At 42.4% G+C, this 21836-nt stretch overlaps 1 protein-coding gene across 2 annotated transcripts in view; it reads left to right on the forward strand.

Annotated features, from left to right (window-relative positions):
• LOC101530346 (cytochrome P450 2C18-like) overlaps positions 1–21836 on the forward strand; it is a 60189-nt gene continuing 38353 nt past the window's right edge. Inside the window, exons 1-9 of one of the 2 annotated variants that reach the window (XM_012925467.2) lie at positions 1–271; positions 2071–2233; positions 2408–2557; positions 5376–5536; positions 12070–12246; positions 13074–13215; positions 16342–16529; positions 19562–19703; positions 21010–21311. In XM_012925467.2, coding sequence (XP_012780921.2) covers positions 104–271; positions 2071–2233; positions 2408–2557; positions 5376–5536; positions 12070–12246; positions 13074–13215; positions 16342–16529; positions 19562–19703; positions 21010–21191 — 1473 coding nt within the window. In that variant the 5' untranslated portion in view covers positions 1–103 and the 3' untranslated portion in view covers positions 21192–21311. Of the gene's footprint in view, positions 272–2070; positions 2234–2407; positions 2558–5375; positions 5537–12069; positions 12247–13073; positions 13216–16341; positions 16530–19561; positions 19704–21009; positions 21312–21836 lie in introns of those variants that run through there. The other variant, XM_058671985.1, reaches the window with a different exon arrangement.

Here is a 21836-nt window from a genome sequence, read left to right on the forward strand (position 1 = left end):
CATCTAGCTGCTTAGTCACTTCCCTGTCCACAGCCATGCGGGTGGTAGTGTTAGAAGAGCCTCTGCCTGTTCACGGTTCTCGCAGGAAGAAGGGAAGGCATCAATGGATCCCGCCGTGGCCCTGGTGCTTGGTCTCTCCTGTTTGCTTCTGCTTTTGCTCTGGAGACAGAGCTCTAGAAGAAGGGGGCTCCCTCCCGGCCCCACTCCACTCCCGATTATTGGAAATATCCTGCAACTGGATATTAAGGACATCAGCAAATCCTTAACCAATGTAAGTATGCATTATGCTCCTCCTGTGGCGTGCAAAGGTAAATAACTAACTCCTAGTTTTAAATAAAATATGACTGGGGACAAATTTTGAGAGTATTTTATTTAATGCAACGAGCTTCCTGGGGATTATTATTTTTGGTACGTGATTCTCAGAAACCCTGGCATTCAGGAATGCATCTTGCCACTAGAGAAATATTTAAATTGGAAGGGGGAATCAAGATCACAAAATGCTGCTGCCATTCGTTGTTTCAGTCATGTTAAAAAAAGATTCATTTATTTTATTGGAAAGGCAGATTTACAGAGAGGAGGAGAGTCAGACAGAAAGATCTTCCATTCACTGGTTCACTCACCAAGTGGCCTCAATAACTGAATTTGCACCAATCTGAAGCCAGGAGCCAGGATCATGTGGGTGTAGGGTTCCAAGGCTTTGGGCCATCCTCCACTGCTTTTCCAGACCAAAGCATGGAGCTGGATGGGAAGCGGAACAGTTGAGATATGGACCAATGCTCGTGTGGGATCCCAGCACTTATATTCTATGGTATTTTGTAGAATGGTAACTTCTAATGGAGTGCTGTTTAATTAGATTTTAAATAAGATTTTATTTATTTTTATTGGAAAGGCAGATATACAGAGAGGAGGAGAAACAGAGAGGAAGATCTTCCATCTAATGGTTCACTCCCCAAGCGACTGCAATGGCTGGAGTTGAGCCAATCTGAAGCCAGGAGCCTCTTCCAGGTCTCCCTCGCGGGTGCAGGGTCCCAAGACTTTGGGCCATCTTCCACTGCTTTCCCAGGCCAAAGGCAGGGAGCTGGATGGGAAGTGGAGTGGCTAGGATTAGAACTGGCACTCATATGGGATCCTGGTGTGTTCAAGGAAAGGACTTTAGCCGCAAGGCTATTGCATTGGGCCCTAATTAGAGATTTTATTCATGAAGTTACCTAGTGTGTGTGCCTCATAATTTCACTCAGATGAGCCAAGATAATTGAATTATGAAGAAACAAGTTATGCTTGATGTTAAGGAAATATTTATGGTGACGCAATAAACACTATTGGATGAGAAAAAGTGATCTACTCAGGGTCCGTTGGGTGGTAAAGGGAAATTTTGGGTCTACCCAGAGCTGCTGCCTTGGCTTGTGGCCGTATAGCCATGGTTTTTGTATGACATGCCACATGTCCTGACACTGCCTGTGTGGTGTTTATTCTCTCAGTGTTTGTAATACCAGCAGATCTCAAATTGAGTTGGCATTAGAATGATCTGTGGCTAATTTTTAAAATGCACCTTTATTTATCACAGGCTGCTGAGATACCCATGGGAATAGCTTTGCAGGTGACCCTGAAACAGCATTTGACAGCGTTAGAGCATTGGCCCATTATAAGTTGCTCAAGCAGCAGAAATTAATATTTAAGTTCTCTACTTTTCATTCATAGGATACTGGAGATAAATTGGGAATTCTTTAAGGCTTAGTTTCGTTTCGTTTCTTTTTTTCTTTTCGGTGTAGTTTCTTTTTATCTGTGAAAGTAAATCTGAGTAAGTAAATCTAGCCCCAGGTGTGATGTGATTATTGGTGTAGTGATCTATACTAATCACCAAGTCTGTTGCCTGGCAATGGGAGGGAGTCTCTATGTGGCCACTGGAACAATCACTATTATAGTTATACCACACATCTAGGTATAGTTGGAGATATGTCTGACAGGACAAAAACATCAGCAACATGATAATGCCAATCTCAATCACACAGATTATACTGGCAAAACACTGGCTTCTTTCGCTACAGTTTGACTCTTCTTTCCATTTCCCAGCTCTCTAAAGTCTATGGCCCCGTGTTCACTCTGTACTTTGGCATGAAGCCCATTGTGGTCTTGCATGGATATGAAGCAGTGAAGGAAGCCCTGGTTGACCTTGGAGAAGTATTTTCTGCAAGAGGCAGTTTGCCAGTATCTGAAAAAGTTAATAAAGGACTTGGTAAGTGACAGAGCGTGTGTGTGTCTGTGTGTTGGGCAATGGGATGGAGAGTATGGAAAACAGAGATTTGTATAGCTTTTCAAACAGATGCTACAGGCTATCCATTGTCTGCCGTCTGTTTCCTTTATCCTTGCCTGGAATATCCCTCCTAATTTCTGTTTCCCCTTCTTGTAGGACTTATTTTCAGCAATGGAAAGACATGGAAGGAGATGCGGCGCTTCTCTCTCATGACCCTGCGGAATTTGGGGATGGGGAAGAGGAGCATAGAGGAGCGAGTTCAGGAGGAGGCCCTCTGCCTTGTGGAGGAGCTGAGGAAAACCAACGGTGGGTGACTCTTCACTCTGCACCTCTGCTTTGCCACATTTACTCTGCCACACTGCTTTGACCTCTGTAATGCTCCCACATACTTTCCAGCGTTGTCCAGACCTTTCTGAGATTGAGTGTCAGTCCACGTGGATGAAGTGGGAATGACTGCCAGCACCCTCATGGAGCATGCGCACATGGTCTAGGCTTGGATGGTGAGCCTCCCTGCCGCGTCTGGGGGCTACTTGGAAGGCCAGGGCTTACCATTTCTGCCCATAGTGATGCTTATCTGTGGTTTCAAACAGCTGGACATGTTTAATGCACTCTTATCAACTATGATTTCCCTGTTAACTAATAGCTATTTGTCTATTTGTTTCAAAGGAGAAAGGGAGAAAGACAACAAATCAGTTCTCTTGTTCACTTACCATTCCTGGTGCTGTGCTAGGCCACAGCTTGGAGCTTGGTACTCATTCCAGGCCTTCCGTGTGGACGGCAGAGACCTAAACCCTTGAACCTTCATCCAGCATTTGCTAGGGTGTCCTTTAGCAGGAAGCTGGAATGAGGGGTGCAGCCAGATTCAAACCCAGGTACCCTGGGATGGGATGTGGGCTGCTTCGTTAGTAGAGCAAATGTCCATCTACAGTAATTATTTTAAAGCAATAAGCTGGAGCTATATATTTAAGTACATTTAAGAAATTATTGCAGTAAAATTCTCCATATATGCAAATAACCATTAATAAAGTTATTTTAACTAAATTCTATTATTAAAAATTCTTGCCTTATCTTCCCCAGGATATTCTCCTGCCTTTATTTATGTTAATCATTTTAACGTTTTCTATCTATCGTGATTCTTTGACTTCTTGGATGCCTATAGGCTGGGGAGGGACTCCCCAGCTAGGACTGGGTGATCTCAGCTAGCTAGGTGTTCTAGATCACCCTAGCTCATCTCTAGAGATAGCAAGTATCTTTTTTTAAAAAAATTTCATGTTGTGACACAGTTTCATAGGCTCTGGGATTCCCCCCACCCCTCCCCAAACCCTTCCCCCATGGTGGGTTCCTCCACCTTGTTGTAGTATTACAGTTCAAATCCAGTCATGATTCCTTCATTGCAAGCATGTACCATGAGTAGAGTCCAGCATCTTATTGTCCAGATACATGCAACAGTTTCTTGGGGAGACCATCTCTGGTCTGAAGGCAAAGCTGGCAGTGTAGATAGCAAGTATCTTGCAATGGGTCCTTCAATGATTTAATTCTCTACTGTTTTTTCACAACACTTTAAGTTACTCATGATATCAATTTGGGGGTTTTGAACATATAATTTTTTTTTTATTGGAAAGGCAGATTTACAGAAAGAAGCAGAGACAGAGAAAGATCTTGCATCTACTGGTTCACTCCCCAAGTGGCCCCAATGGCTGCAGTTGCACCAGTCTGAAGCCAGGAGCCAGGAGCTTCTTCCAGGTCTCCTGTGCGGGTGCAGGGTCCCAAGGCTTTGGGCCATCATCCTCTACTGCTTTCCCAGGCCAAAAGCAATGAGCTGGATGGGAAGTGGAGCATCCGGGATATGAATAGGTACCCATATGGGATCATGGTGCATGCAAGGCAAGGACTTCAGTCACTAGACTACCACCCTATGTCCGGAACGTATATGTTTTATTAGTGATCCGATTACAACAATTTCATTTAAAATTCCCCATCCTTCCTTCCCTTCCCCCGGAAAAATGAGGATTTGACATAAATGATGTTGAGTGTAATAAAGCAGACATCTGGCAATTTGATTGCTGTTTTTTGCCCTTGCCTATGAACTATGGTCTTTCTACTTTTTATTTATTGAATATTATGGTTAGTGGCATATTAAGCTGTGATGATAAAGTGAGTTGGAATTATATTTTTGTAAAATTAAAAAAAATAAAGGAGGAAGATTGAGAGGGGAATGAAGATATGGTTATATTCTTGGAATTATACTTATGACATTTGCTTTGTTTCTACTAATAAAAATTACAAAATACCCTCTCTCAGTTTTTGATGGCTGAATAGGGCGTTAATCCGTAATCCCACAGGAGGGCAGGCTTTGTCCAATAAGCGTGGGTTCTGCTTGATGAGAATATGTGCTCTTTCCTAATTCAGCCAATATTCCCCTCCACCTCTTTAATATTGAAATGGACAAACTAAAGGTCTTTATTTATCGATTGAACGTTTTCTTTCTCTTGTGATTTGAGTTTGGAATGAAGGCTTCTTATTTTGTTTTTAGGAGGACCCATCAATCTTCTGATTTGTGTTTGGGTTAGTTTTACCTTTCATAGAACCTGGACGAGCCTTTTTTCTTTTCTTTTCCTTTTTTTTTAACATTTGTTCCATCAGGTACTTGCATTTTCCTGTTCTCTTTTTACTTTTAGTCCTTCCCTCTGCTGGTTAACCACACAGTTCCTTCCAGCCTTCTCTGTGAGAGAGAACTTCCCAGGTCCCAATTTTCCTGCTCTGTCAAGGATGGATGATCTGTATTATTTTCAGCTGACAAATGGTTGTCATCTTTGCATTAACTTGAATTAGTATTTCATTTGCTCTGCAAAAAGAAGACACTTTGGGTCAGAATCATGTCAACTGAGGCCATGATGGCAGTCGAGTAACTGGAAGACCACTGTTACTAGATCGGCTAGGATGAAACAGCCAATCTCAGGTCTGAGGAAAAATGACACACGGATTTTAAAAATGCTGAGGAATTTTATGATCAGGGCATTTCTAGGTAGACAATAACCCAGAGGTTCTAAAATGATCTTTATTTATTATCGGTAGTTCTATGTTATGTGTTAATCGTATTTTTAAATTGTTTCTCGTTCTTCAGGCATGCCCTGTAATCCCACATTTATCCTGGGTGCTGCTCCCTGCAACATGATCTGCTCCGTGATTTTCCAGAACCGTTTTGATTATGCAGATAAAAATTTTCTTAATTTGTTGGAAATGTTCAATGAAAACCTCAAGCTTATGAGTAGCCCATGGATCCAGGTGAGGTTAAACACTTCTTTACCAAGAAAACTCCTTGATGCTCTTTCAAAGATGTTGAGGATTCTATATGGAGTGTGAGTTGTTCTCCATGGCGTGTGCTTTGAAAGCTGGCGGTTTGAATACCAACCAGGTGATAATCCTGGAAGTCAGGCTCTGTGCTGTTCTTTTGGGGCTTTGTGGTTGTTTTCTGCTGTGGATATATTTCCTCTCCTTGCTTTCCATAGATTACAGCTGTTTGTTTAGCTAAATAAAATTATTTATTTTTATTGGAAAGGCAGATTTACAGAGAGAAGGAGAGACAGAGAAAGATCTTCCATTCACAGATTCACTCCTCAAATGGTTTCAATGGCCAGAGCTAAGCTGATCTGAAGCCAGGAGCCTCTTCTGGGTTTCCCACATGGGTACAGGGTCCCAAGATGTTAGGCTATTTTCCACCATTTTCCCATGCCACAAACATGGAATTGGATTAGAAGTGGAGCATCCAGACAGGAAATAGTGCCAATATGGAATGCTGGCACTTGCAGGCAGAGGATTAGCTGGTGGAAAGATGGTGCCGGTCCCTGAAACAGTCCAAAACCAGGAACCAGAAACTTCTTCTGGGTCTCCCACACAGGTGCAGGGTCCCAAGACTTTGGGCTGTCCTCAACTGTTTTCCCTAGCCATAAGCAGGGAACTAGAATGGAAGTGGAGCAGCTGGGACATAGGATCCTGGTGCATGCAAGGCAAAGGCTTTAGCCACTAGGATGCTGCGCCAGGCTCAAAGATTAAATCTTTTTCTCTCAAATCTCAGCTAGTCAGGACAAAGATTTTATGGAATGTGAGGTGTCAGAAAGAAAGAGGTAGGAAGATACAGGTGAGATTGATAAATAGAAAAAAAAGGTGGGAAGAAGAAAGGAATGACACTTAAAAAAAGAAAATGGAGGGTCTGGCGTGTTAGCCTAGTAGCTAAAGTCCTCGCCTTGAAGGCACCGGGATCCCATATGAGCACTGGTTCTAATCCCGGTAGCTTAGCTTCCCATCCAGCTCCCTGCTTGTGGCCTGGGAAAGCAGTCGAGGACGGCCCAAAGCCTTGGGACCCTGTATCCGGGTGGGAGACCTGGAGGAAGCTCCTGGCTCCTGGCTTTGGATCGGAGCAGCTCTGGCCTTAGTGGCCGTTTGGGGAGCAAATCAATGGATGGAAGGTCTTCCTCTCTTCTCTGTTCCTCTCTGTATCTGCCTTTCCGATAAAAATAAAATAAATCTTAAAAAAAAAAAAAAAAAGGAAAATGGAAGGGAAGGAGGAAGGGAGAAGGAGGTTCTTGCAGACTGGCCCTGTGCTGCAGTGGCTGGTGCTTCAGCAGCTCTGAGGGGTCAGCTGGAGTGACAGTCCAGTCTTCCCAGGTCCCCTCTTAGCCTGTGTCCAGACCAGAGTATGCTCATAGCTTTCTGAGTTCTTCTGTGTGCACAAACACATTAGAATGATTTAACTAGTTTATTAGAAGGTCAGAGTGGGAGGGAGAGAGAGAGAGAAGGAGGAGGAAAGGAGAAGGAAGAGAGAGAAACAATTCCCATTTACCGGTTCATTCTTCAACAATTGTGATGATTGAGGCTGGGACAGGTGGAAGCCAATAACCTGGAACTCAGTCCAGGCAGGGCCCAGGAACTTGGGGCGTCCCCTGCGACTCCCCATGGTGAGCATTAGCAAGGAGCTGGAATAGGGAACAAAGCTGAGTCAAGCTGATGTCTGAACTCGTGTTCTAATTGCAACACCAAATGCCCATCTTCATGTGCACTTTTTTTTCCAGACAGAAAAGTTTATCTGCAAAGGGAGCATGTGAGCAGGAAAAGAGGTGGGAAGGGGAAATCACCTTCCAAGAGGAAGCCGGGAGGTGGGGTGCCTCTGGACAGGAGAGAGGGCGAGACATCAAAGGTTTGAGGAAGGGTCTTGGGCTTTTAAGCCTTCTCTTACCCCTCCTTATTGGACGGGAACCTACAGGTAAGATGTTCCCCATTGGTGGTCTCTTCACCAGCTAGGTTAGGCAATACTTGCGCTGCCCACCTGAAGGTGTGGCCAAGACCTCAGCAGGTCTGGATGGTCTCAGAGGCTTCACGCTTGCCTTTTTTCATTCCTCCAAAACAATAAGTGATGTGATGTCGTTCACCCTGTGGGCCCCTGCTGGGATTCTTTGCAGAGGTCACCTCTGCTCCAATGGGGATGTTCATCTCGTCTCTCAAGCTTTTTTCCTAATGTTTAGGGAGTCATAGCTTTTTTTTTTCTTTTAAAATCTCTTATGTGTTTTAAAGTTACCGATTATTGACACCTTGCTCCTAGTAACCTGAATCAGCGATACTTTTAGCTGGATCCTGTAGCTTACTGTTTAACTTTAGCTTTATCTGTTCATAAGCAGGCCGAGCAGTAGTGCAGAAAAAGAAGCAGGCACTTTCTTTTTAGATGCTGGGGGTCAAAATATCCCCAAGGCTTGAGGATAAGTCCCAACGTGGTGTTTGTGATGGATGGCTAGTTTCCCATTTGAAATGAGAGGATAAAAACAGAAGTGTCCTTGAGTTCATATCTCTTGAATGTTTGAAATATCTTTCAAGCTTGTCACCAGTCTGTGGTGTTCAGGTGTGTCCTGAGGGCCACAGGGAAGGGAGGAAGGTGAGGGTGAGGTTAGACCCACAGTCGCTCAGCCTTCCAAGCCTCCTGGGACAGATCTGTCAGGAGTGGCATGTGCCGGGATTGATCAGTTCCTGTTTTCTGCACCTGCCTGTTCAGATATAGCCTGGTCCTGGTCTGTGGACATATACGTCGCAAGTAGCATGTCCCAAGATTGAGAAGTTCCTGTTCCCTGCATCGTGCTAGACCTGGGATTCCTGCCTGGTCAAGCATATCCTGGTTTTGCTAGCCTTAATCAGGATCCAGGGGTCAAATAAGTCCCAGTTTTTAAGGATACAATGAGAGGTATCCGGGAGTCCACTTGCGAATTCTGCTGAGATCCCATCTTGTGAAGTCGTCTCTCGGTTCAGTCGGGCGACGTGGCTCCGGTCTAAATCTCTTTTTCACACCTCACGTTGGGCGCCAGGGGAAATATGTTATCAGAAAAGCCTGGTGGATTTTTTCCCTCGACTTTTTATAGAAATGAAAAGCTGGGAACCGGTTGCAGACAGAAAAGTTTATTTGCAAAGGAACCAGGTGAGCAGGGAAGGGAGAAGAAACGGGAAGCACCTCCTGAGAGGACCAGGAGTGGGGTGCCTCTCAAAGCAGAGGGGGGAGACACCGCACGAACACTTTTTTTTTATGTTTCTTCTTCTTTTTTTCTTTTTTTTTTTATTATTTATTATTTTTAATTCATTAATTACATTGGATTATGTGACACAGTTACATAGGTACTTGGGTTCTCCCCACCCCTCCCCAAACCCTCCCACCATGGTGGATTCCTCCACCTTGTTGCATAACCACAGCTCAAGTTCAGTTGAGATTCCCCCATTGCAAGCATACACCAAACATAGAGTCCAGCATCTTATTGTCCAGTCAAGTTCAACGGCTTCTTAGGTATACCCTCTCTGGTCTGAAGACAGAGCCAGCAGAGTATCATCCCAGTCAATTGAAAGCTCTAACATACCATCAGCAAAAATTTACATCATTATGGAATTAATTGACATAGTAATGAGTAACCAATATGTTAAAAGTAAATGCGAGTTCCCAGCCACCTTCTGTGACCACCTCACTTACATTTCAATTTTAGTTTATACACAACATATAACATTCATAACATAACATGTTGTACATAACATCATATCATCTTAAATTAAGGCAAACATGTGGTATTTAACCTTTTGTGATTGGCTCATTTCCCTTAGCATTATGGTTTCCAGTTTGGCCCATTTGGCCACAAAGAACTGCATTTTGTTTTTTTTAATAGCTGAGTAGTATTCCATGGAGTAGATGAACCATAGCTTTCTTATCCAATCCTCTGCTGATGGGCATTTTGGTTGCTTCCATGTTTTTGCAATTACTGATTGTGCTATGAGCATAGGAGTGCATGTTGGTTTCTCATAAGACAATTGTTCTGGATATATTCCTAGGAGTGCTATTGGTGGATCATACGGTATGTTGAATTTGAGTTGTTTGAATATTCTCCATACTGATTTCCATAGAGGCTGTACCAGCCTGCAGCCCCACCAGCAGTGAAGTAGGGTTCCCTTTTCCCCGCAACCTCGCCAACAAGTGTTGTTGGTGCTTTTATTCATGTGGGCCAGTCTTACTGGCGTTAGGTGGTACCTCATTGATGTTTTAATTTGGATTTCCCTTATTGCCAGGGAGCTTTAGCATTTTTTCATATGTTTATTTGCCATTTGGGTTTGTTCCTTTGTGAAGTGTTTGCCCATTTCCCGTGCCCATTTCTTAAGTGGCTTGTTTGTTTTGACATTTTGGTTGTTTTGTAGCTCTTTGTATATTCTGGAGATTAGCCCTCTATCACCTATGTAGTGTGCAAAGATCTTCTCCCATTCTGTGGGTTGCCTTTTTACTTTGTTGATTGTTTCTCTAGCTGTACAGAAGCTTCTTAGTTTGATGAGGTCCCAATTGTTTATTTTGGTCTCGATTTCTACTGCTTTTGGAGTCTTTTTTAGGAAGTGAGGGCCTACCCCTAAGTGTTGCAGTGTGTTTCCGACATTTTCTTCCAAAAGTTTGAAGGTTTCTGGATGAACACCTTTTAAAGCCCTATTTAAAGGGGGAATCTCTGAGCCTAAGGAACTGCATCATGAAAAATAAAGAATTAGAAGAAAAAAAGATATATTGACTAAGGAAAAAAAGTCCTTATTTCGTGCTCTATTGTGTTAATTCTGGTGTAATCCTTTTCAAATGGTTGTCCATTTGCCTTAAAAGGTTTTGATAAAATGACTACTTCTTTTTCACTCTGAGCTCTGCATTAGATGAAGCTAAGGTGAATGCCTTCCATCAATCCTTCAAGTAGTTCTCGGGCAGGTTAGAACAGAGAAACAATCATTTTGTCTGCAGCCAGAAGCCAGGGTCCCAGCCTGGGAACAGGCTGCGCTTGCCAAGGGCACTGCCAAGGAAAGCAGGGAGCGGTGAAGGGGAGGGAAACACTGCAGAACTTTCAAGTTGCCTTTCCTTTCATTCATCTTCCCTTTCCCTTCTTGCTGCCAATCCTTGTTGTTTTGAATTCTGACAAAGTTTGTTATGACAGTTCTTTCTTGGTTCCTCAAAATAAGGTTTTTGCAGGTAGGGGACTTTGGAGCCATCTACTGTGCCATTTTTTGCCTGTGTCATACTGTGACGTGCATACATAAACAGCACAGACCTATCCACATTGTTACAACAGGGAGGAATCACCTGGAAAAGAGAGCTACACTCTTTGTTTTATAGACAACAATACAGATACCAAAAGGTAGAGAAGGAATTCCAGCCCCTTGACTGGCAGTTTTCTCCTCCACAAGTCTTTTTTTTTTTTTTTTAAGATTAATTTATTTCTGTTGGAAAGGCAGATACACAGAGAGGATGAGAGACAGAGAGGAAGATCCCCCATCCGATGACTCACTCCCCAAGTGGTCGCAATGGCCGGAGCTGCACTGATCCAAAGCCAGGGGTCAGGAACTTCTCCTGGGTCTTCCACACAGGTACCGGGTCCCAAGGTTTTGGTCCATCCTCAACTGCTTTCCCAGGCCACAAGCAGCGAGCTGGATGGGAAGTGGGGCTGCCAGGGTTAGAACAGGTGCCCCTATGGGATCCTGGTTCATGCAAGGTGAGGACTTCAGCTGCTAGGCCACTGTGCTTGACCTCTCCATCACTCTTTGAGCGATTGCTTAAAAGCATGCACATGGCCCCCGATGACATCTCCAGGGCTTTGATGAAAAGCTTCTGCTGCTCCACATGCTGGTTCACCAAGCAACATTTAGACATACCTTGGTGACATTACTTGGCAGAAATGCCCTGGGTTGGGATGTCAAAGAGTGAGAATGTTTGGGAGCACAGATGCTGTGAAGAAGCCCTGAGTAGGTTATGTTAGATGCACCTCCTGGGATGCTAGCTGGGATTGGGAAGCATAGATCAGCATTACAACCTTGCTCTGTGTTGAGCTGCATCGTGTGATAGAAGTAACCACCACGTTGGCACACGGGCTCTTACTCATAACGCTCATCTAGATTCTGTGGCGGCTTTGCAGTCCTCCCGTGTTCACACTGTCGTCCTTCTGTTCCCGTGGCTGCTTGCTCAGAGCGCGAACAGCAGGGAGTGGCCTGTGCCTGGGCTCAGGTGGCACATCCCTCTTTCCTCTGTCCTCAGCTGTGGATGTCAATGAGAGCAAAACTCTTGCCAGTATGTGTTTTTACATAAAGATGCATAAACGTAATGTGTGAATTCAGGAAACTATTGTCATCTTTGAACGTGAACTCAACACAGGTTTACTTTATATGAACCATCAAACATTGCTCATTAAGGTAGAGATGGTGGCTTTTTTCATCTCAGTTTTAATACATTCTGTACATGTCCTCGGTATGTGTTTTTAATTAAATTTTTGTATTTTTTTTTTAAGATTTGCAATACTTTTCCTATACTCATGGATTTTCTCCCAGGGAGTCACAACCAAGTACTTGCAAATTTTTCTTATGTAAAAAATTATGTTTTGGAGAAAGTCAAAGAGCATCAAGAATCTCTGGACGTTAACAATCCCCGGGACTTCATTGATTGCTTCCTGATCAGAATGGAACAGGTAAAATGTCATTGTTTTTGCCTGTGTTTTGTGGCAGGATATTTTTAAAGGCTTTTGATGTGACTGTATATTCTTTTGTTCAGGGCATAGGAGTCTCCCAATTTGTTTCTTTCTCTTGGAATGATTTTGCCCAGGAAAAAATGTGTGGTGCATTCAACAGGAGGGAGGAGTAGGAGGCCTCTGTTCTGCCATATTGTAGAAGTCATAGTCTGAGAATTCCAAAGTCCTAATTCTGACTTACGACATTTTTAAAGATCTTGCCCTAATTTCTATCAGCTAAGATTGTGTGTGCAGTGAAACAGAAAACCAGGTAACAATGACCTGATGAATTATTGTCCTTATTTATTTCATATGCCAGAAGTCTCAGGTTAGTCCAGGATTGTTGCTGGATCCCTGAGCCATTGTGGACCGTTGGTCTATGATTCTGACTACTATTTGTACATAAACATTCGTACTTGTGCTCAAATACTTACGTTCCAAGGTGTTATCTGGACCTTGAATAAGAACAAAGAGAAAGTGGCCGGAAGCATCCTTTTTATGTGTTGGTGGCACAAATCTGCTGCATGATCATCGTACCTACAGCAGTGACTAGGGAATGGAGTTTTGAGGCAAAAAAGAAAAAAAAGAAAAAAAGAAAAAATTAGAGGGAGTGATAGGAAATAAAGATTGGGTCGATGAGATTCACAATCTGCTGTTTCATGCAATTGAAGTTTCATATTACACTGTCCAGTTTCTATGTTTGTTTGTTTTTGGAATAGCTGAGTTACTTTGGATTCTATCTGAATGTACTGGAAAATAAAATAACTAAATGCTCACATAATTCCTAGGAAAGGCGTAATCAACAGTCTGAATTCACTATTGAAAGCTTGCTGGCCACGGTCACTGACTTGTTTGGAGCCGGGACAGAGACAACGAGCAGCACCCTGAAATATGGACTCCTGCTCCTGCTGAAGCACCCAGAGGTCACAGGTATGCTCCTCATTAGTGAGCAGGATGAGGTTCGGAAGACGTTGGCAGGACGTTGGCAGGACGTTGGCAGGTGCCCTCCGCTTTGTTTCCCTTATAGAAGCTTTGCTGAAAAATCTGTGCCATCAGTTGTAATGGATGCAAAAGCAATGAAGGGATAAAAAGTGAAGCAAATATGCCCAATAAAGAGGCCTGTGTGAGCACTAACGCAAAGGCATGGCAGCTCTCCAAGGAAGGACGCAGCATGAATAGGATGATATGTTGACTTTTTGAAAAGTAGACAAGTTGGAGTGTAGGCATGTGTCTTAGTCCATTTTCTGTTTTTTTTTTGAGGCTGAGTTCATAGAGAAATGAAGTTTATTCACTCCATTGTTGTGAAGGGTCAGGAGCATGTCGTCTCCTGTTTCTGGCAGGAGCTTCACAGAGGAGGCCTTGGTGATGCCAAGACCATGTGCAGGAGTTGCAAGTGAAGGAAAAATTCAGGAAATTGCTGGACTCCACCCAGTGAGCCCAGCGTTAATCCCTCCTGAAAGTGAAGCCCCGTTGCCTAAGCCGTTCTGTCTGTAGGTTCCTTACCTCTCACCCAACCATTCAGAGGGCACATGAAATTTGAGGAGAGATACTGTGACCATGTCCAGATGATGGCAGTGTGTTCTTACGGATCTTTCCTGATTCTGAGAATGTGGTGTTGTAATGCTGTGGCAGGGAAATCAGAAACTAGAAGTATAGTAGATATTCCAGAAATTTGATGAAATGGCTTGTGAACATTTCCAGTCTGGAAAATATTTTGTTATGCTTTAAAATTGATTTTTCTTTGAATGGCAATGAGACAGAGACAGAGACACAGAGTGAATGAGAGGTCTTACATTTACTGATCACTTCCACAAAGGCCCACAAAGGCCCACAACATCTAGGACTGGGCCAGGCTGAAGCAGGGAGCCTGCAGCTCCATCCAGGTCTCCTATGTGGACAACCGGAACTCGGAGAGGTGAGCCATGCCTGTTGCCTCCCAGGGTTCACATTAGTACAAAGCTGAATGGAAGCAGGAGCGGTTGGGACTCAAACCCAGACACTGATATGGGATGTTCATGTTACAACTGGTGTTTTAACCTCCGTATCAAATATCTGTCTCAACAAAGTTGATGCAGCTATCATGAAGTAAACAATAGCATTGACATAATAAAATGTTGTTATAAATAAAATGTAGAAAATATAGTGAGAAGAAGTGTTTATATGTTTACTTGTGGGTACATAGCCTCACATATTTTGTGAGGTATCAATGATGATGTGATGTGAGCTCTTTTTTCTCTTACCATCATAGTTTAGACATTGTCTAAAAATAAAGTAATAGAAATGGTTATTACTAGAAATTTGAACATAAAGTTTGGAAGAAGCTTCTAGAACTTTAAAATTTTTATAAGTATAAAGAGAAAGTATTTCATGTGTTACATAGATTTAACTATAAGAAGATAGCTATTCTTCCCTCTTTCTCAAATTTTTTCTTCTAGTTCCCTTCCTCCTCTCCCTTTTTTTTTATTAATTTTTGTAAAGATATAGTTTTATTCCACTCCATAATCACAGGCTTAACTCACCATTAACCATAATATTCAGCAAGTAAAAAGTAGGAAGACCACAATTCCACAGGAGTGTAAACAGGGCTAAAACCAAAAATCATATCACAAAATGTCTGTTTCATTCTTGTACTTTTTGTATTGTATATTAACTGACAGGTTTCAGAGAAAACATGTATTTGTCTTTATGAGACTGATTAATTTCACTGTGTGTAATGGGTTTCCAATTGCATCCATTTAGTTGCAAAAAAAAGGACTTCATTTTTTAATGACTGAGTAGTGTTCTATGGAGTGTGTGCATATATATGTGTGTGTGTGTATATATATATACACTCTATTTTTATTCAGTCATCAATCAGTGAACATATGGGTTGATTTTGTATTTTAGCTAGTATGAATTGAGGAACTACATTAAATGTGGAGGTACGGACAAGTCTTTTGTCACTGGAAGTCGAATGTACTATCTGTTATAGCACAAATATAATTCTTGCTTGTAGTGATTTAATTTCTTTGGAGTAAATTCCCAGAAATGGAATGGCTGTGTTATATGGTAAATCCATTTTTTTCATCTGTATGGGGAATCTCCCTAATGATTTCCATAATTGTTACACAATTTACATTCCCACCAACAGTATGTCTTTGGGGTATGTGAAGATGAGAGCATATTATTGCAAGTTGATAGCAAATACTTTACATACACAGCACTCAAACTCACACTTATATACTAACAGATTTATTAATAAATTCAGTTTTTTATAATATCACATATCCTTAATTTTCTGTTTTCCTTTTTGCAAGACAGTAATTTCTTGAGGTTAGATGTCCTGAATATTTATATTTTGAAGATTTAATAATTTGTATTGATTATCCTATTTGTTAGTATGTAGGTATGTATAGATGTAATGCTTACTTTATGAGAGAGTTATATCTGCCCATAATATAGTCATTCTTTCTTCAAGTCTAGATGTGGAAGTGTATTTTAAGATAGCTTGTGTAAAAATAAAAAGATAAATTTATTTTGATACAAAGATGAAAATTCCATGTGTAGATTTTTTTAATAACACTCATTGTCCATGAACTTTTTGCTTTTAAAGATTCATTTGTTATTACAAAGTCAGATATACAGAGAGAAGGAGAGATAGAGAGGAAGATCTTCCATCCGATGATTTACTCCCCAAGTGAGCTCAACAGCTGGTGCTATGCCAATCCAAAGCCAGGAGCCAGGAACTTTCTTCAGGTCTCCCACGCCGGTGCAGTGTCCCAATGCATTGGGCCATCCTCGACTGCTTTCCCAGGCCACAAGCAGGGAGCTGGATGGGAAGTGGAGCTACCGGGATTAGAACCGGTGCCCATATGGGATCCCGGCGTGTTCAAGGCGAGGACTTTAGCCGCTAGGCCATGCCACCGGGCCCTGTCCATGAACTTTTTAAAGAGTTGTGTATTTTAGGCCTTGTGGTGTTGCTGGGTCCACTTTATCATGCATTATGTGACACTAAACTGCTGTGAAGTATGTTCCACTTTTGTTGCCTTCTGTTAGTTCTTATTTGTGTCTTCCCAGCTAAAGCCCAGGAGGAGATTGAGCGTGTGATCGGCAGAGACCGGAGCCCCTGCATGCAGGACAGGAGCCGCATGCCCTACACGGACGCTGTAGTACACGAGATCCAGCGATTCATTGACCTCATCCCTACTAACTTACCCCATGCAGTGACCAGTGACATTAAGTTCAGAAGCTACCTCATTCCTAAGGTAAGAGTATTAATTAGCTAATAATGAAATACCAAGGCAACTGTCTTCATAAAGAGAAAAGGGTTATTTAATTAATAGCTTTGGACATTCAGAGTTGAATATTGGGCCAGAGGAAAGGGCATGTTATGAACAGGGCAGGACTGTGTTGAGCAGGAGTCTTGTGGTAAGCCAGGAAGCAGAGACAGCAACTGGTCCCGATTTAAGCCTTTAGAACTATCCTTTAATAAGAAATTCCTTTGAGAGTACACTTCAGGACTTCAGAGCATCCCACGGGGCCCATCTGCTAAGCTGCATGATTGGACTGCGATTCTACCCTCTTACTATGGCCAATCTGAGGTTTAAAGTGCTGCGTGTTGATGGGCCAAGACATGTTCAGACGATAGCAGCATGCTTGCTTTGACTATGCCACAATTCAAAAATGATGCTTGTTGTTTTTTTCTAAATTTATTTTTTATTTATTTTTTCTTTTTTTTCAAAAGATTTATTTATTTTATTACAAAGTCAGATATACAGAGAGAGGAGGAGAGACAGAGAGGAAGATCTTCCATCTGATGATTCACTCCCCCAAGTGAGCTTCAACGGCCAGTGCTGTGCCAATCTGAAGCTGGGAACCAGGAACCTCTTCCGGGTCTCCCACGCAGGTGCAGGGTCCCAAAGTTTTGGGCCGTCCTCGACTGCTTTTCCAGGCCACAAGCGGGGAGCTGGATGGGAAGTGGAGCTGCCGGGATTAGAACCGCCGCCCATATGGGATCCTGGGGCTTTCAAGGCGAGGACTTTAGCCACTAAGCCACGCCGCCAGGCCCGATGCTTGTTTTTGTGCCAAATAAATCCATACTCTTAGATCCATTTTTTTCTGATATTTTATTTTCATATGAACCAGCGCTCACATGGGATACTACTACACCACAGTGGAAGCTTTGGAGATTCTGGGCCATGCGATGGAAAGTAGTCCTCCATCTGTTTTATGTGTAAATGTTTTCTTGGAAGTTTTATTTCAGGTATATATTTTTGGCTAGAATATTATTCATATGATGTCATGTGTGCTCCGTTGCATCACATTGTAGCTAAATGCAGGTGAAGTCAGTTCATTCCTTTACTGCTGATGTTAAATTGTCACTTGGAGGTCTGTCAGAACTCTCCATTGCTGGGCCTGGTGTGATGGCTCTAATGACTAATCCTCGGCTTGTGAGCACTGGGATCCCACATGGGTTCCGGTTTGTGTCCTGGCTGTCTCACTTTGCATGCAGCTGCCTGCTTATAGTCTGGAAAGACAGTGGAGGATCCTTGGGACCCTGTACTTAATGTGGGAGACCTGGAGGAGGATTCTGGCTCCTGTGTTTGGATCAGATTGGCTCAGATCTGGCTACTGTGGCCCTTTGGGGAATTACCTCGTGGATGGAAGATCTTTCTTTCTGTCCTTCTCTCTGTAAATTTGATCTGCTTTTCCAATGAAAATAAATAAACCTCAAAAAGAATTCTCCATTGTTGAGATTCTGTTTTTTATAGAAAATTAAAAAAAGAAAAATTATTTTTTATTATTTTTAAAGATTTATTCATTTTATTGGAAAGGCAGATGTACAGAGAGGAGGAGAGACAGAGAGGAAGATCATCTGTCCGATGATTCACTCCCCAAGTGGCCGCAATGGCCGATGCTGCGTCAGTCCGAAGCCAGGAGCCAGGAACTTCTTTCCAGGTCTCCCACGCCGGTGCAGGGTCCCAAGGCTTTGGTCCATCCTCGACTGCTTTCCCAGGCTATAAGCAGGGAGCTGGATGGGAAGTGGAACTGCCGGGATTAGAACCGGTGCCTATATGGGATCCCGGTGCATTCAAGGCAAGGACTTTTACCACTACACTATCGCACCAGGCATCCCAAAAGAAAAATTATAACATAGTACTGCCAGAGTTTGTGAACACTGTGTCATAATTCATGTAACAATTTTAATACTGAACTATGATCCTTGCCTGAATAGATGATCTTACCTAAATATTGCAAAGTGGTGAATATTTTTTTTAATAGATTAGAATCTATCTATAGTGAAGAGTTTGTCCACATTTTTAAAGTAAAAGAAATATATTACATTTCAGTGGTATTCCATAAATCTTACTGTATTCTATCGGCACAATTTCAAAAGTCATTTAGTAAGTCCTATGAGGAATTTTCCAGTACTCCTGATGTTTCTAAAGCCAACACAGGCTTCCACTTAAGATGAAATCCACATATAGGTTGTGTGGAAACTGAGTTGATGAAGAGAACAGCAAGTGATGAAAAAATGATCAAAATATTGGGATTGCAGACCCTGGTGCACAAGTTTCCAGGACTCAGTACTGTTGGAAGACACTTAGAAAAATCATTGCTTCTAGACTCAAACTACTTTTTCTGCTTTTCTGGAGAAAATCGCTTCTGACTTCCCCCCATTCTATCTTGTTTTTAATTTTATGATACAATTTCATAGGCTCTTGGATTTCTTTTACTCCCTCCCCAAATTCCCTCCCCTCAGCTTATTTCCCCCATGTTATTACAATAGTATGGTCGTTCATAAGCAGTCATAAGTCCATCATTTTGCTATTTAAGTGTATCTTGACATTGCCAATAGACAATGGCAGACAGTCCAGCAACCTATTATCAAGATATGTACAGCAGTTCTATCTTTGATCTGGAAGTAGAGATGCATACTGCATTGTATCCTCACATCTGGGTATGATGGTCTCTGTTACCTAGTCACTATACATTCCCTTAATTGAGAAGCCATAAAACAAAATCAACAACAGGAATACAATTTAAAAAATGTACAGCACCATGGAGTTCAGTAACATGCTACTGAATAACTAATGTGTTGCTGAAGAAATGAAAAAGAAAACACAAAATATTCTTGGAGAAAATGATGGTACTGTGTGATCTACGGGTCATCACTGCTGCTTCTACATGTGGGTCCTCTAACGTATACACCAGGGACTGAAGTAGGTGACTTCTACTGTTTCTTGCCATTCTTTGACATTTTTATGGCTTGGTTATCTATGTCTGTTTTTTCCAGGGCACAACTGTAATGACATCACTAACTTCAGTACTGCATGATAGCAGGGAATTCCCCAATCCAGAGATATTTGATCCTGACCACTTCCTGGATGAGAGTGGTAACTTTAAGAAGAGTGACTACTTTGTGCCTTTCTCAACAGGTAATAGAAGTTCATTTCCGTTTGTGCTTCAGGGGACAAGAGAACTTGCTGGCATGATTTGGAATTTACATGGCATCTCCTTGGGAGGTGATTGATGTGCTCTTTGAGCATGATCATGAGTACAACTCCCAAGGCCTTGAGTCTTCTTTGCTTGTAATACATCCTTATTATTGAGCCAGACTAGTGGGGATTGGAGTGTTGACCCACCTTTGATAGATCACGCAGCTAACCAGCTGTTCCTCTTAGAAAGCGAAGCTCATTAAGGCTTTCTTTTATCATGAGAAAGTCTACAACTTTGAGTATCTTCTCTGTGGTGGCTGCCACTCTCTAAATAAGCTATAGAGATATAATAAGTATCCTAGGGAACATGTAAGCATCTACGGGGCTGACTTGTGAGTTAGGGAAGCAGATGAATGAACTGATTGTTGCAATCCAGTGGGGTGAGTGCTGAAAAAGGGAAACCACAGGTTGCTGGCTGCGCTGGAGGGAGAAGCTTTCTACCTTCTAAACCCTCTATGCCTCATAACACTTCAACAGGAGAGAGGAAATTTCAGCTCCCTCTCTAGAGTCGAGAACAAGAACAAGAAAAGTCCAGGCACTACTACAGAGGAGATAAGCTCCAGGAACAAGTTGTGTATAGATTCAGGGATCAGAACCAGACCACCAGCTAGAAGAACAGGAACACCCTTGGACTGTTATAGGAAATCTACTGGGATACCTGGCACTGTGATCTTCCTCTACTCATGGGTTACATGTCTTTCATGACTCTGCCTCCATTGCTGAAGAATGTGTATAAGTTTCTGATCTTTTTTTTTCCTAGTGGCTTTTGATCATGGCAAGCTTGAATCTCTCTTTTTACCAGAGTTGAAAAACAAATAGAGTATGGTATTTAAAGTAGTGCCTCTTTCAGTGGAGGCGTGAATGTAACAAAGAAACCTGGAGAGGTGAAGTTGTACTCCACAAGAGGATTGCAAGCATAAATAGTTGCTGATGTTAGCTTGTTAGATAAATGGAATGGCTTACTTGGCAAAGCTTGAAATTTCATGGGGGTATTTGAGCTGAGAGTAGAAGAGGTGAAGAATGTAACGAGTGATGTTGGGCATCACATTGGGAATAGAATGTTAAGGATCTCACATCAAGCCATTTTGACCTTTGTCAAAGACAGCTCCACCTGTCTGTCCAACCATTCCACGAGCCATCCTATGTCCTTCAATTCATTTGCTTGTTCAGCCATTACTGCATGCTTTTAATGACAGTTCACAACACAGTATTTAAGGAGTACGTTCTCTCCATTTGCTGTTTTTAGGAAAACGGATGTGTGTTGGGGAAGGCCTGGCCCGCATGGAGCTATTTCTCTTCCTGACCAGCATTTTACAGAACTTTCGGCTGAAACCTTTGGTTGACCCAAAGGACATTGACAGTACTCCTATTGCCAGTGGATTTGGACATGTGCCACCTTCGTACCAGCTCTGCTTCATTCCTATCTGAAGAAGGGAGAATCATCTGCTCTGCTGTCGTTCATAACTCCCCAGCCTGTGGGAGCATCATCTTCCCCCCTTCCCTGTCATTCTCTCACTCACTCCTTTCCGTCAAGACCCAGTGGGCTCCAGCCCAACCCTCCATTTTTGAGTTTGCTGGGTCACTGCCAATTATATTCACTACGCATTTTATGTATAACACACAAATTGATCACCACAAGGCTAATGCTTATCTTATGCTCAGTTATTAGTATGTTATTACTATAAAACAATACAATGGTAGAAAACAAAAAACATGGTAGTTCAGAACATTTCACCTCTGGATGTTCTAAATAAAATATTTTACTAATTTCTGGATCAGTTCTCAGACTTTCATTTCTCTAGTGAATAATGCAGGGAAGAAATAAAAACAGCCCCCAGAGGCCATGCTGGTTCCCTTAACATAGACACAGAAGTGGACAAAGGGGAAGAAGGTAGAAAGCTCTGTTTGCTGCCACCTAGCGGTATTGGAAAGAGAACTTGTCCAGGGGCGGTTCAGGATTGTAGTGAAACATTGAGAGACTTAGCTGTAGGGAGGATGAACATCCAGTGATAGAATCCATGTCTCTACTTTGGTGTTACTGTGGATATTAAACAAAAATTTGAAATATTTTTC

This window comes from Ochotona princeps, chromosome 13, assembly GCF_030435755.1.
Source record: "Ochotona princeps isolate mOchPri1 chromosome 13, mOchPri1.hap1, whole genome shotgun sequence".
In the NCBI taxonomy this organism is placed as follows: Eukaryota; Metazoa; Chordata; class Mammalia; order Lagomorpha; family Ochotonidae; genus Ochotona; species Ochotona princeps.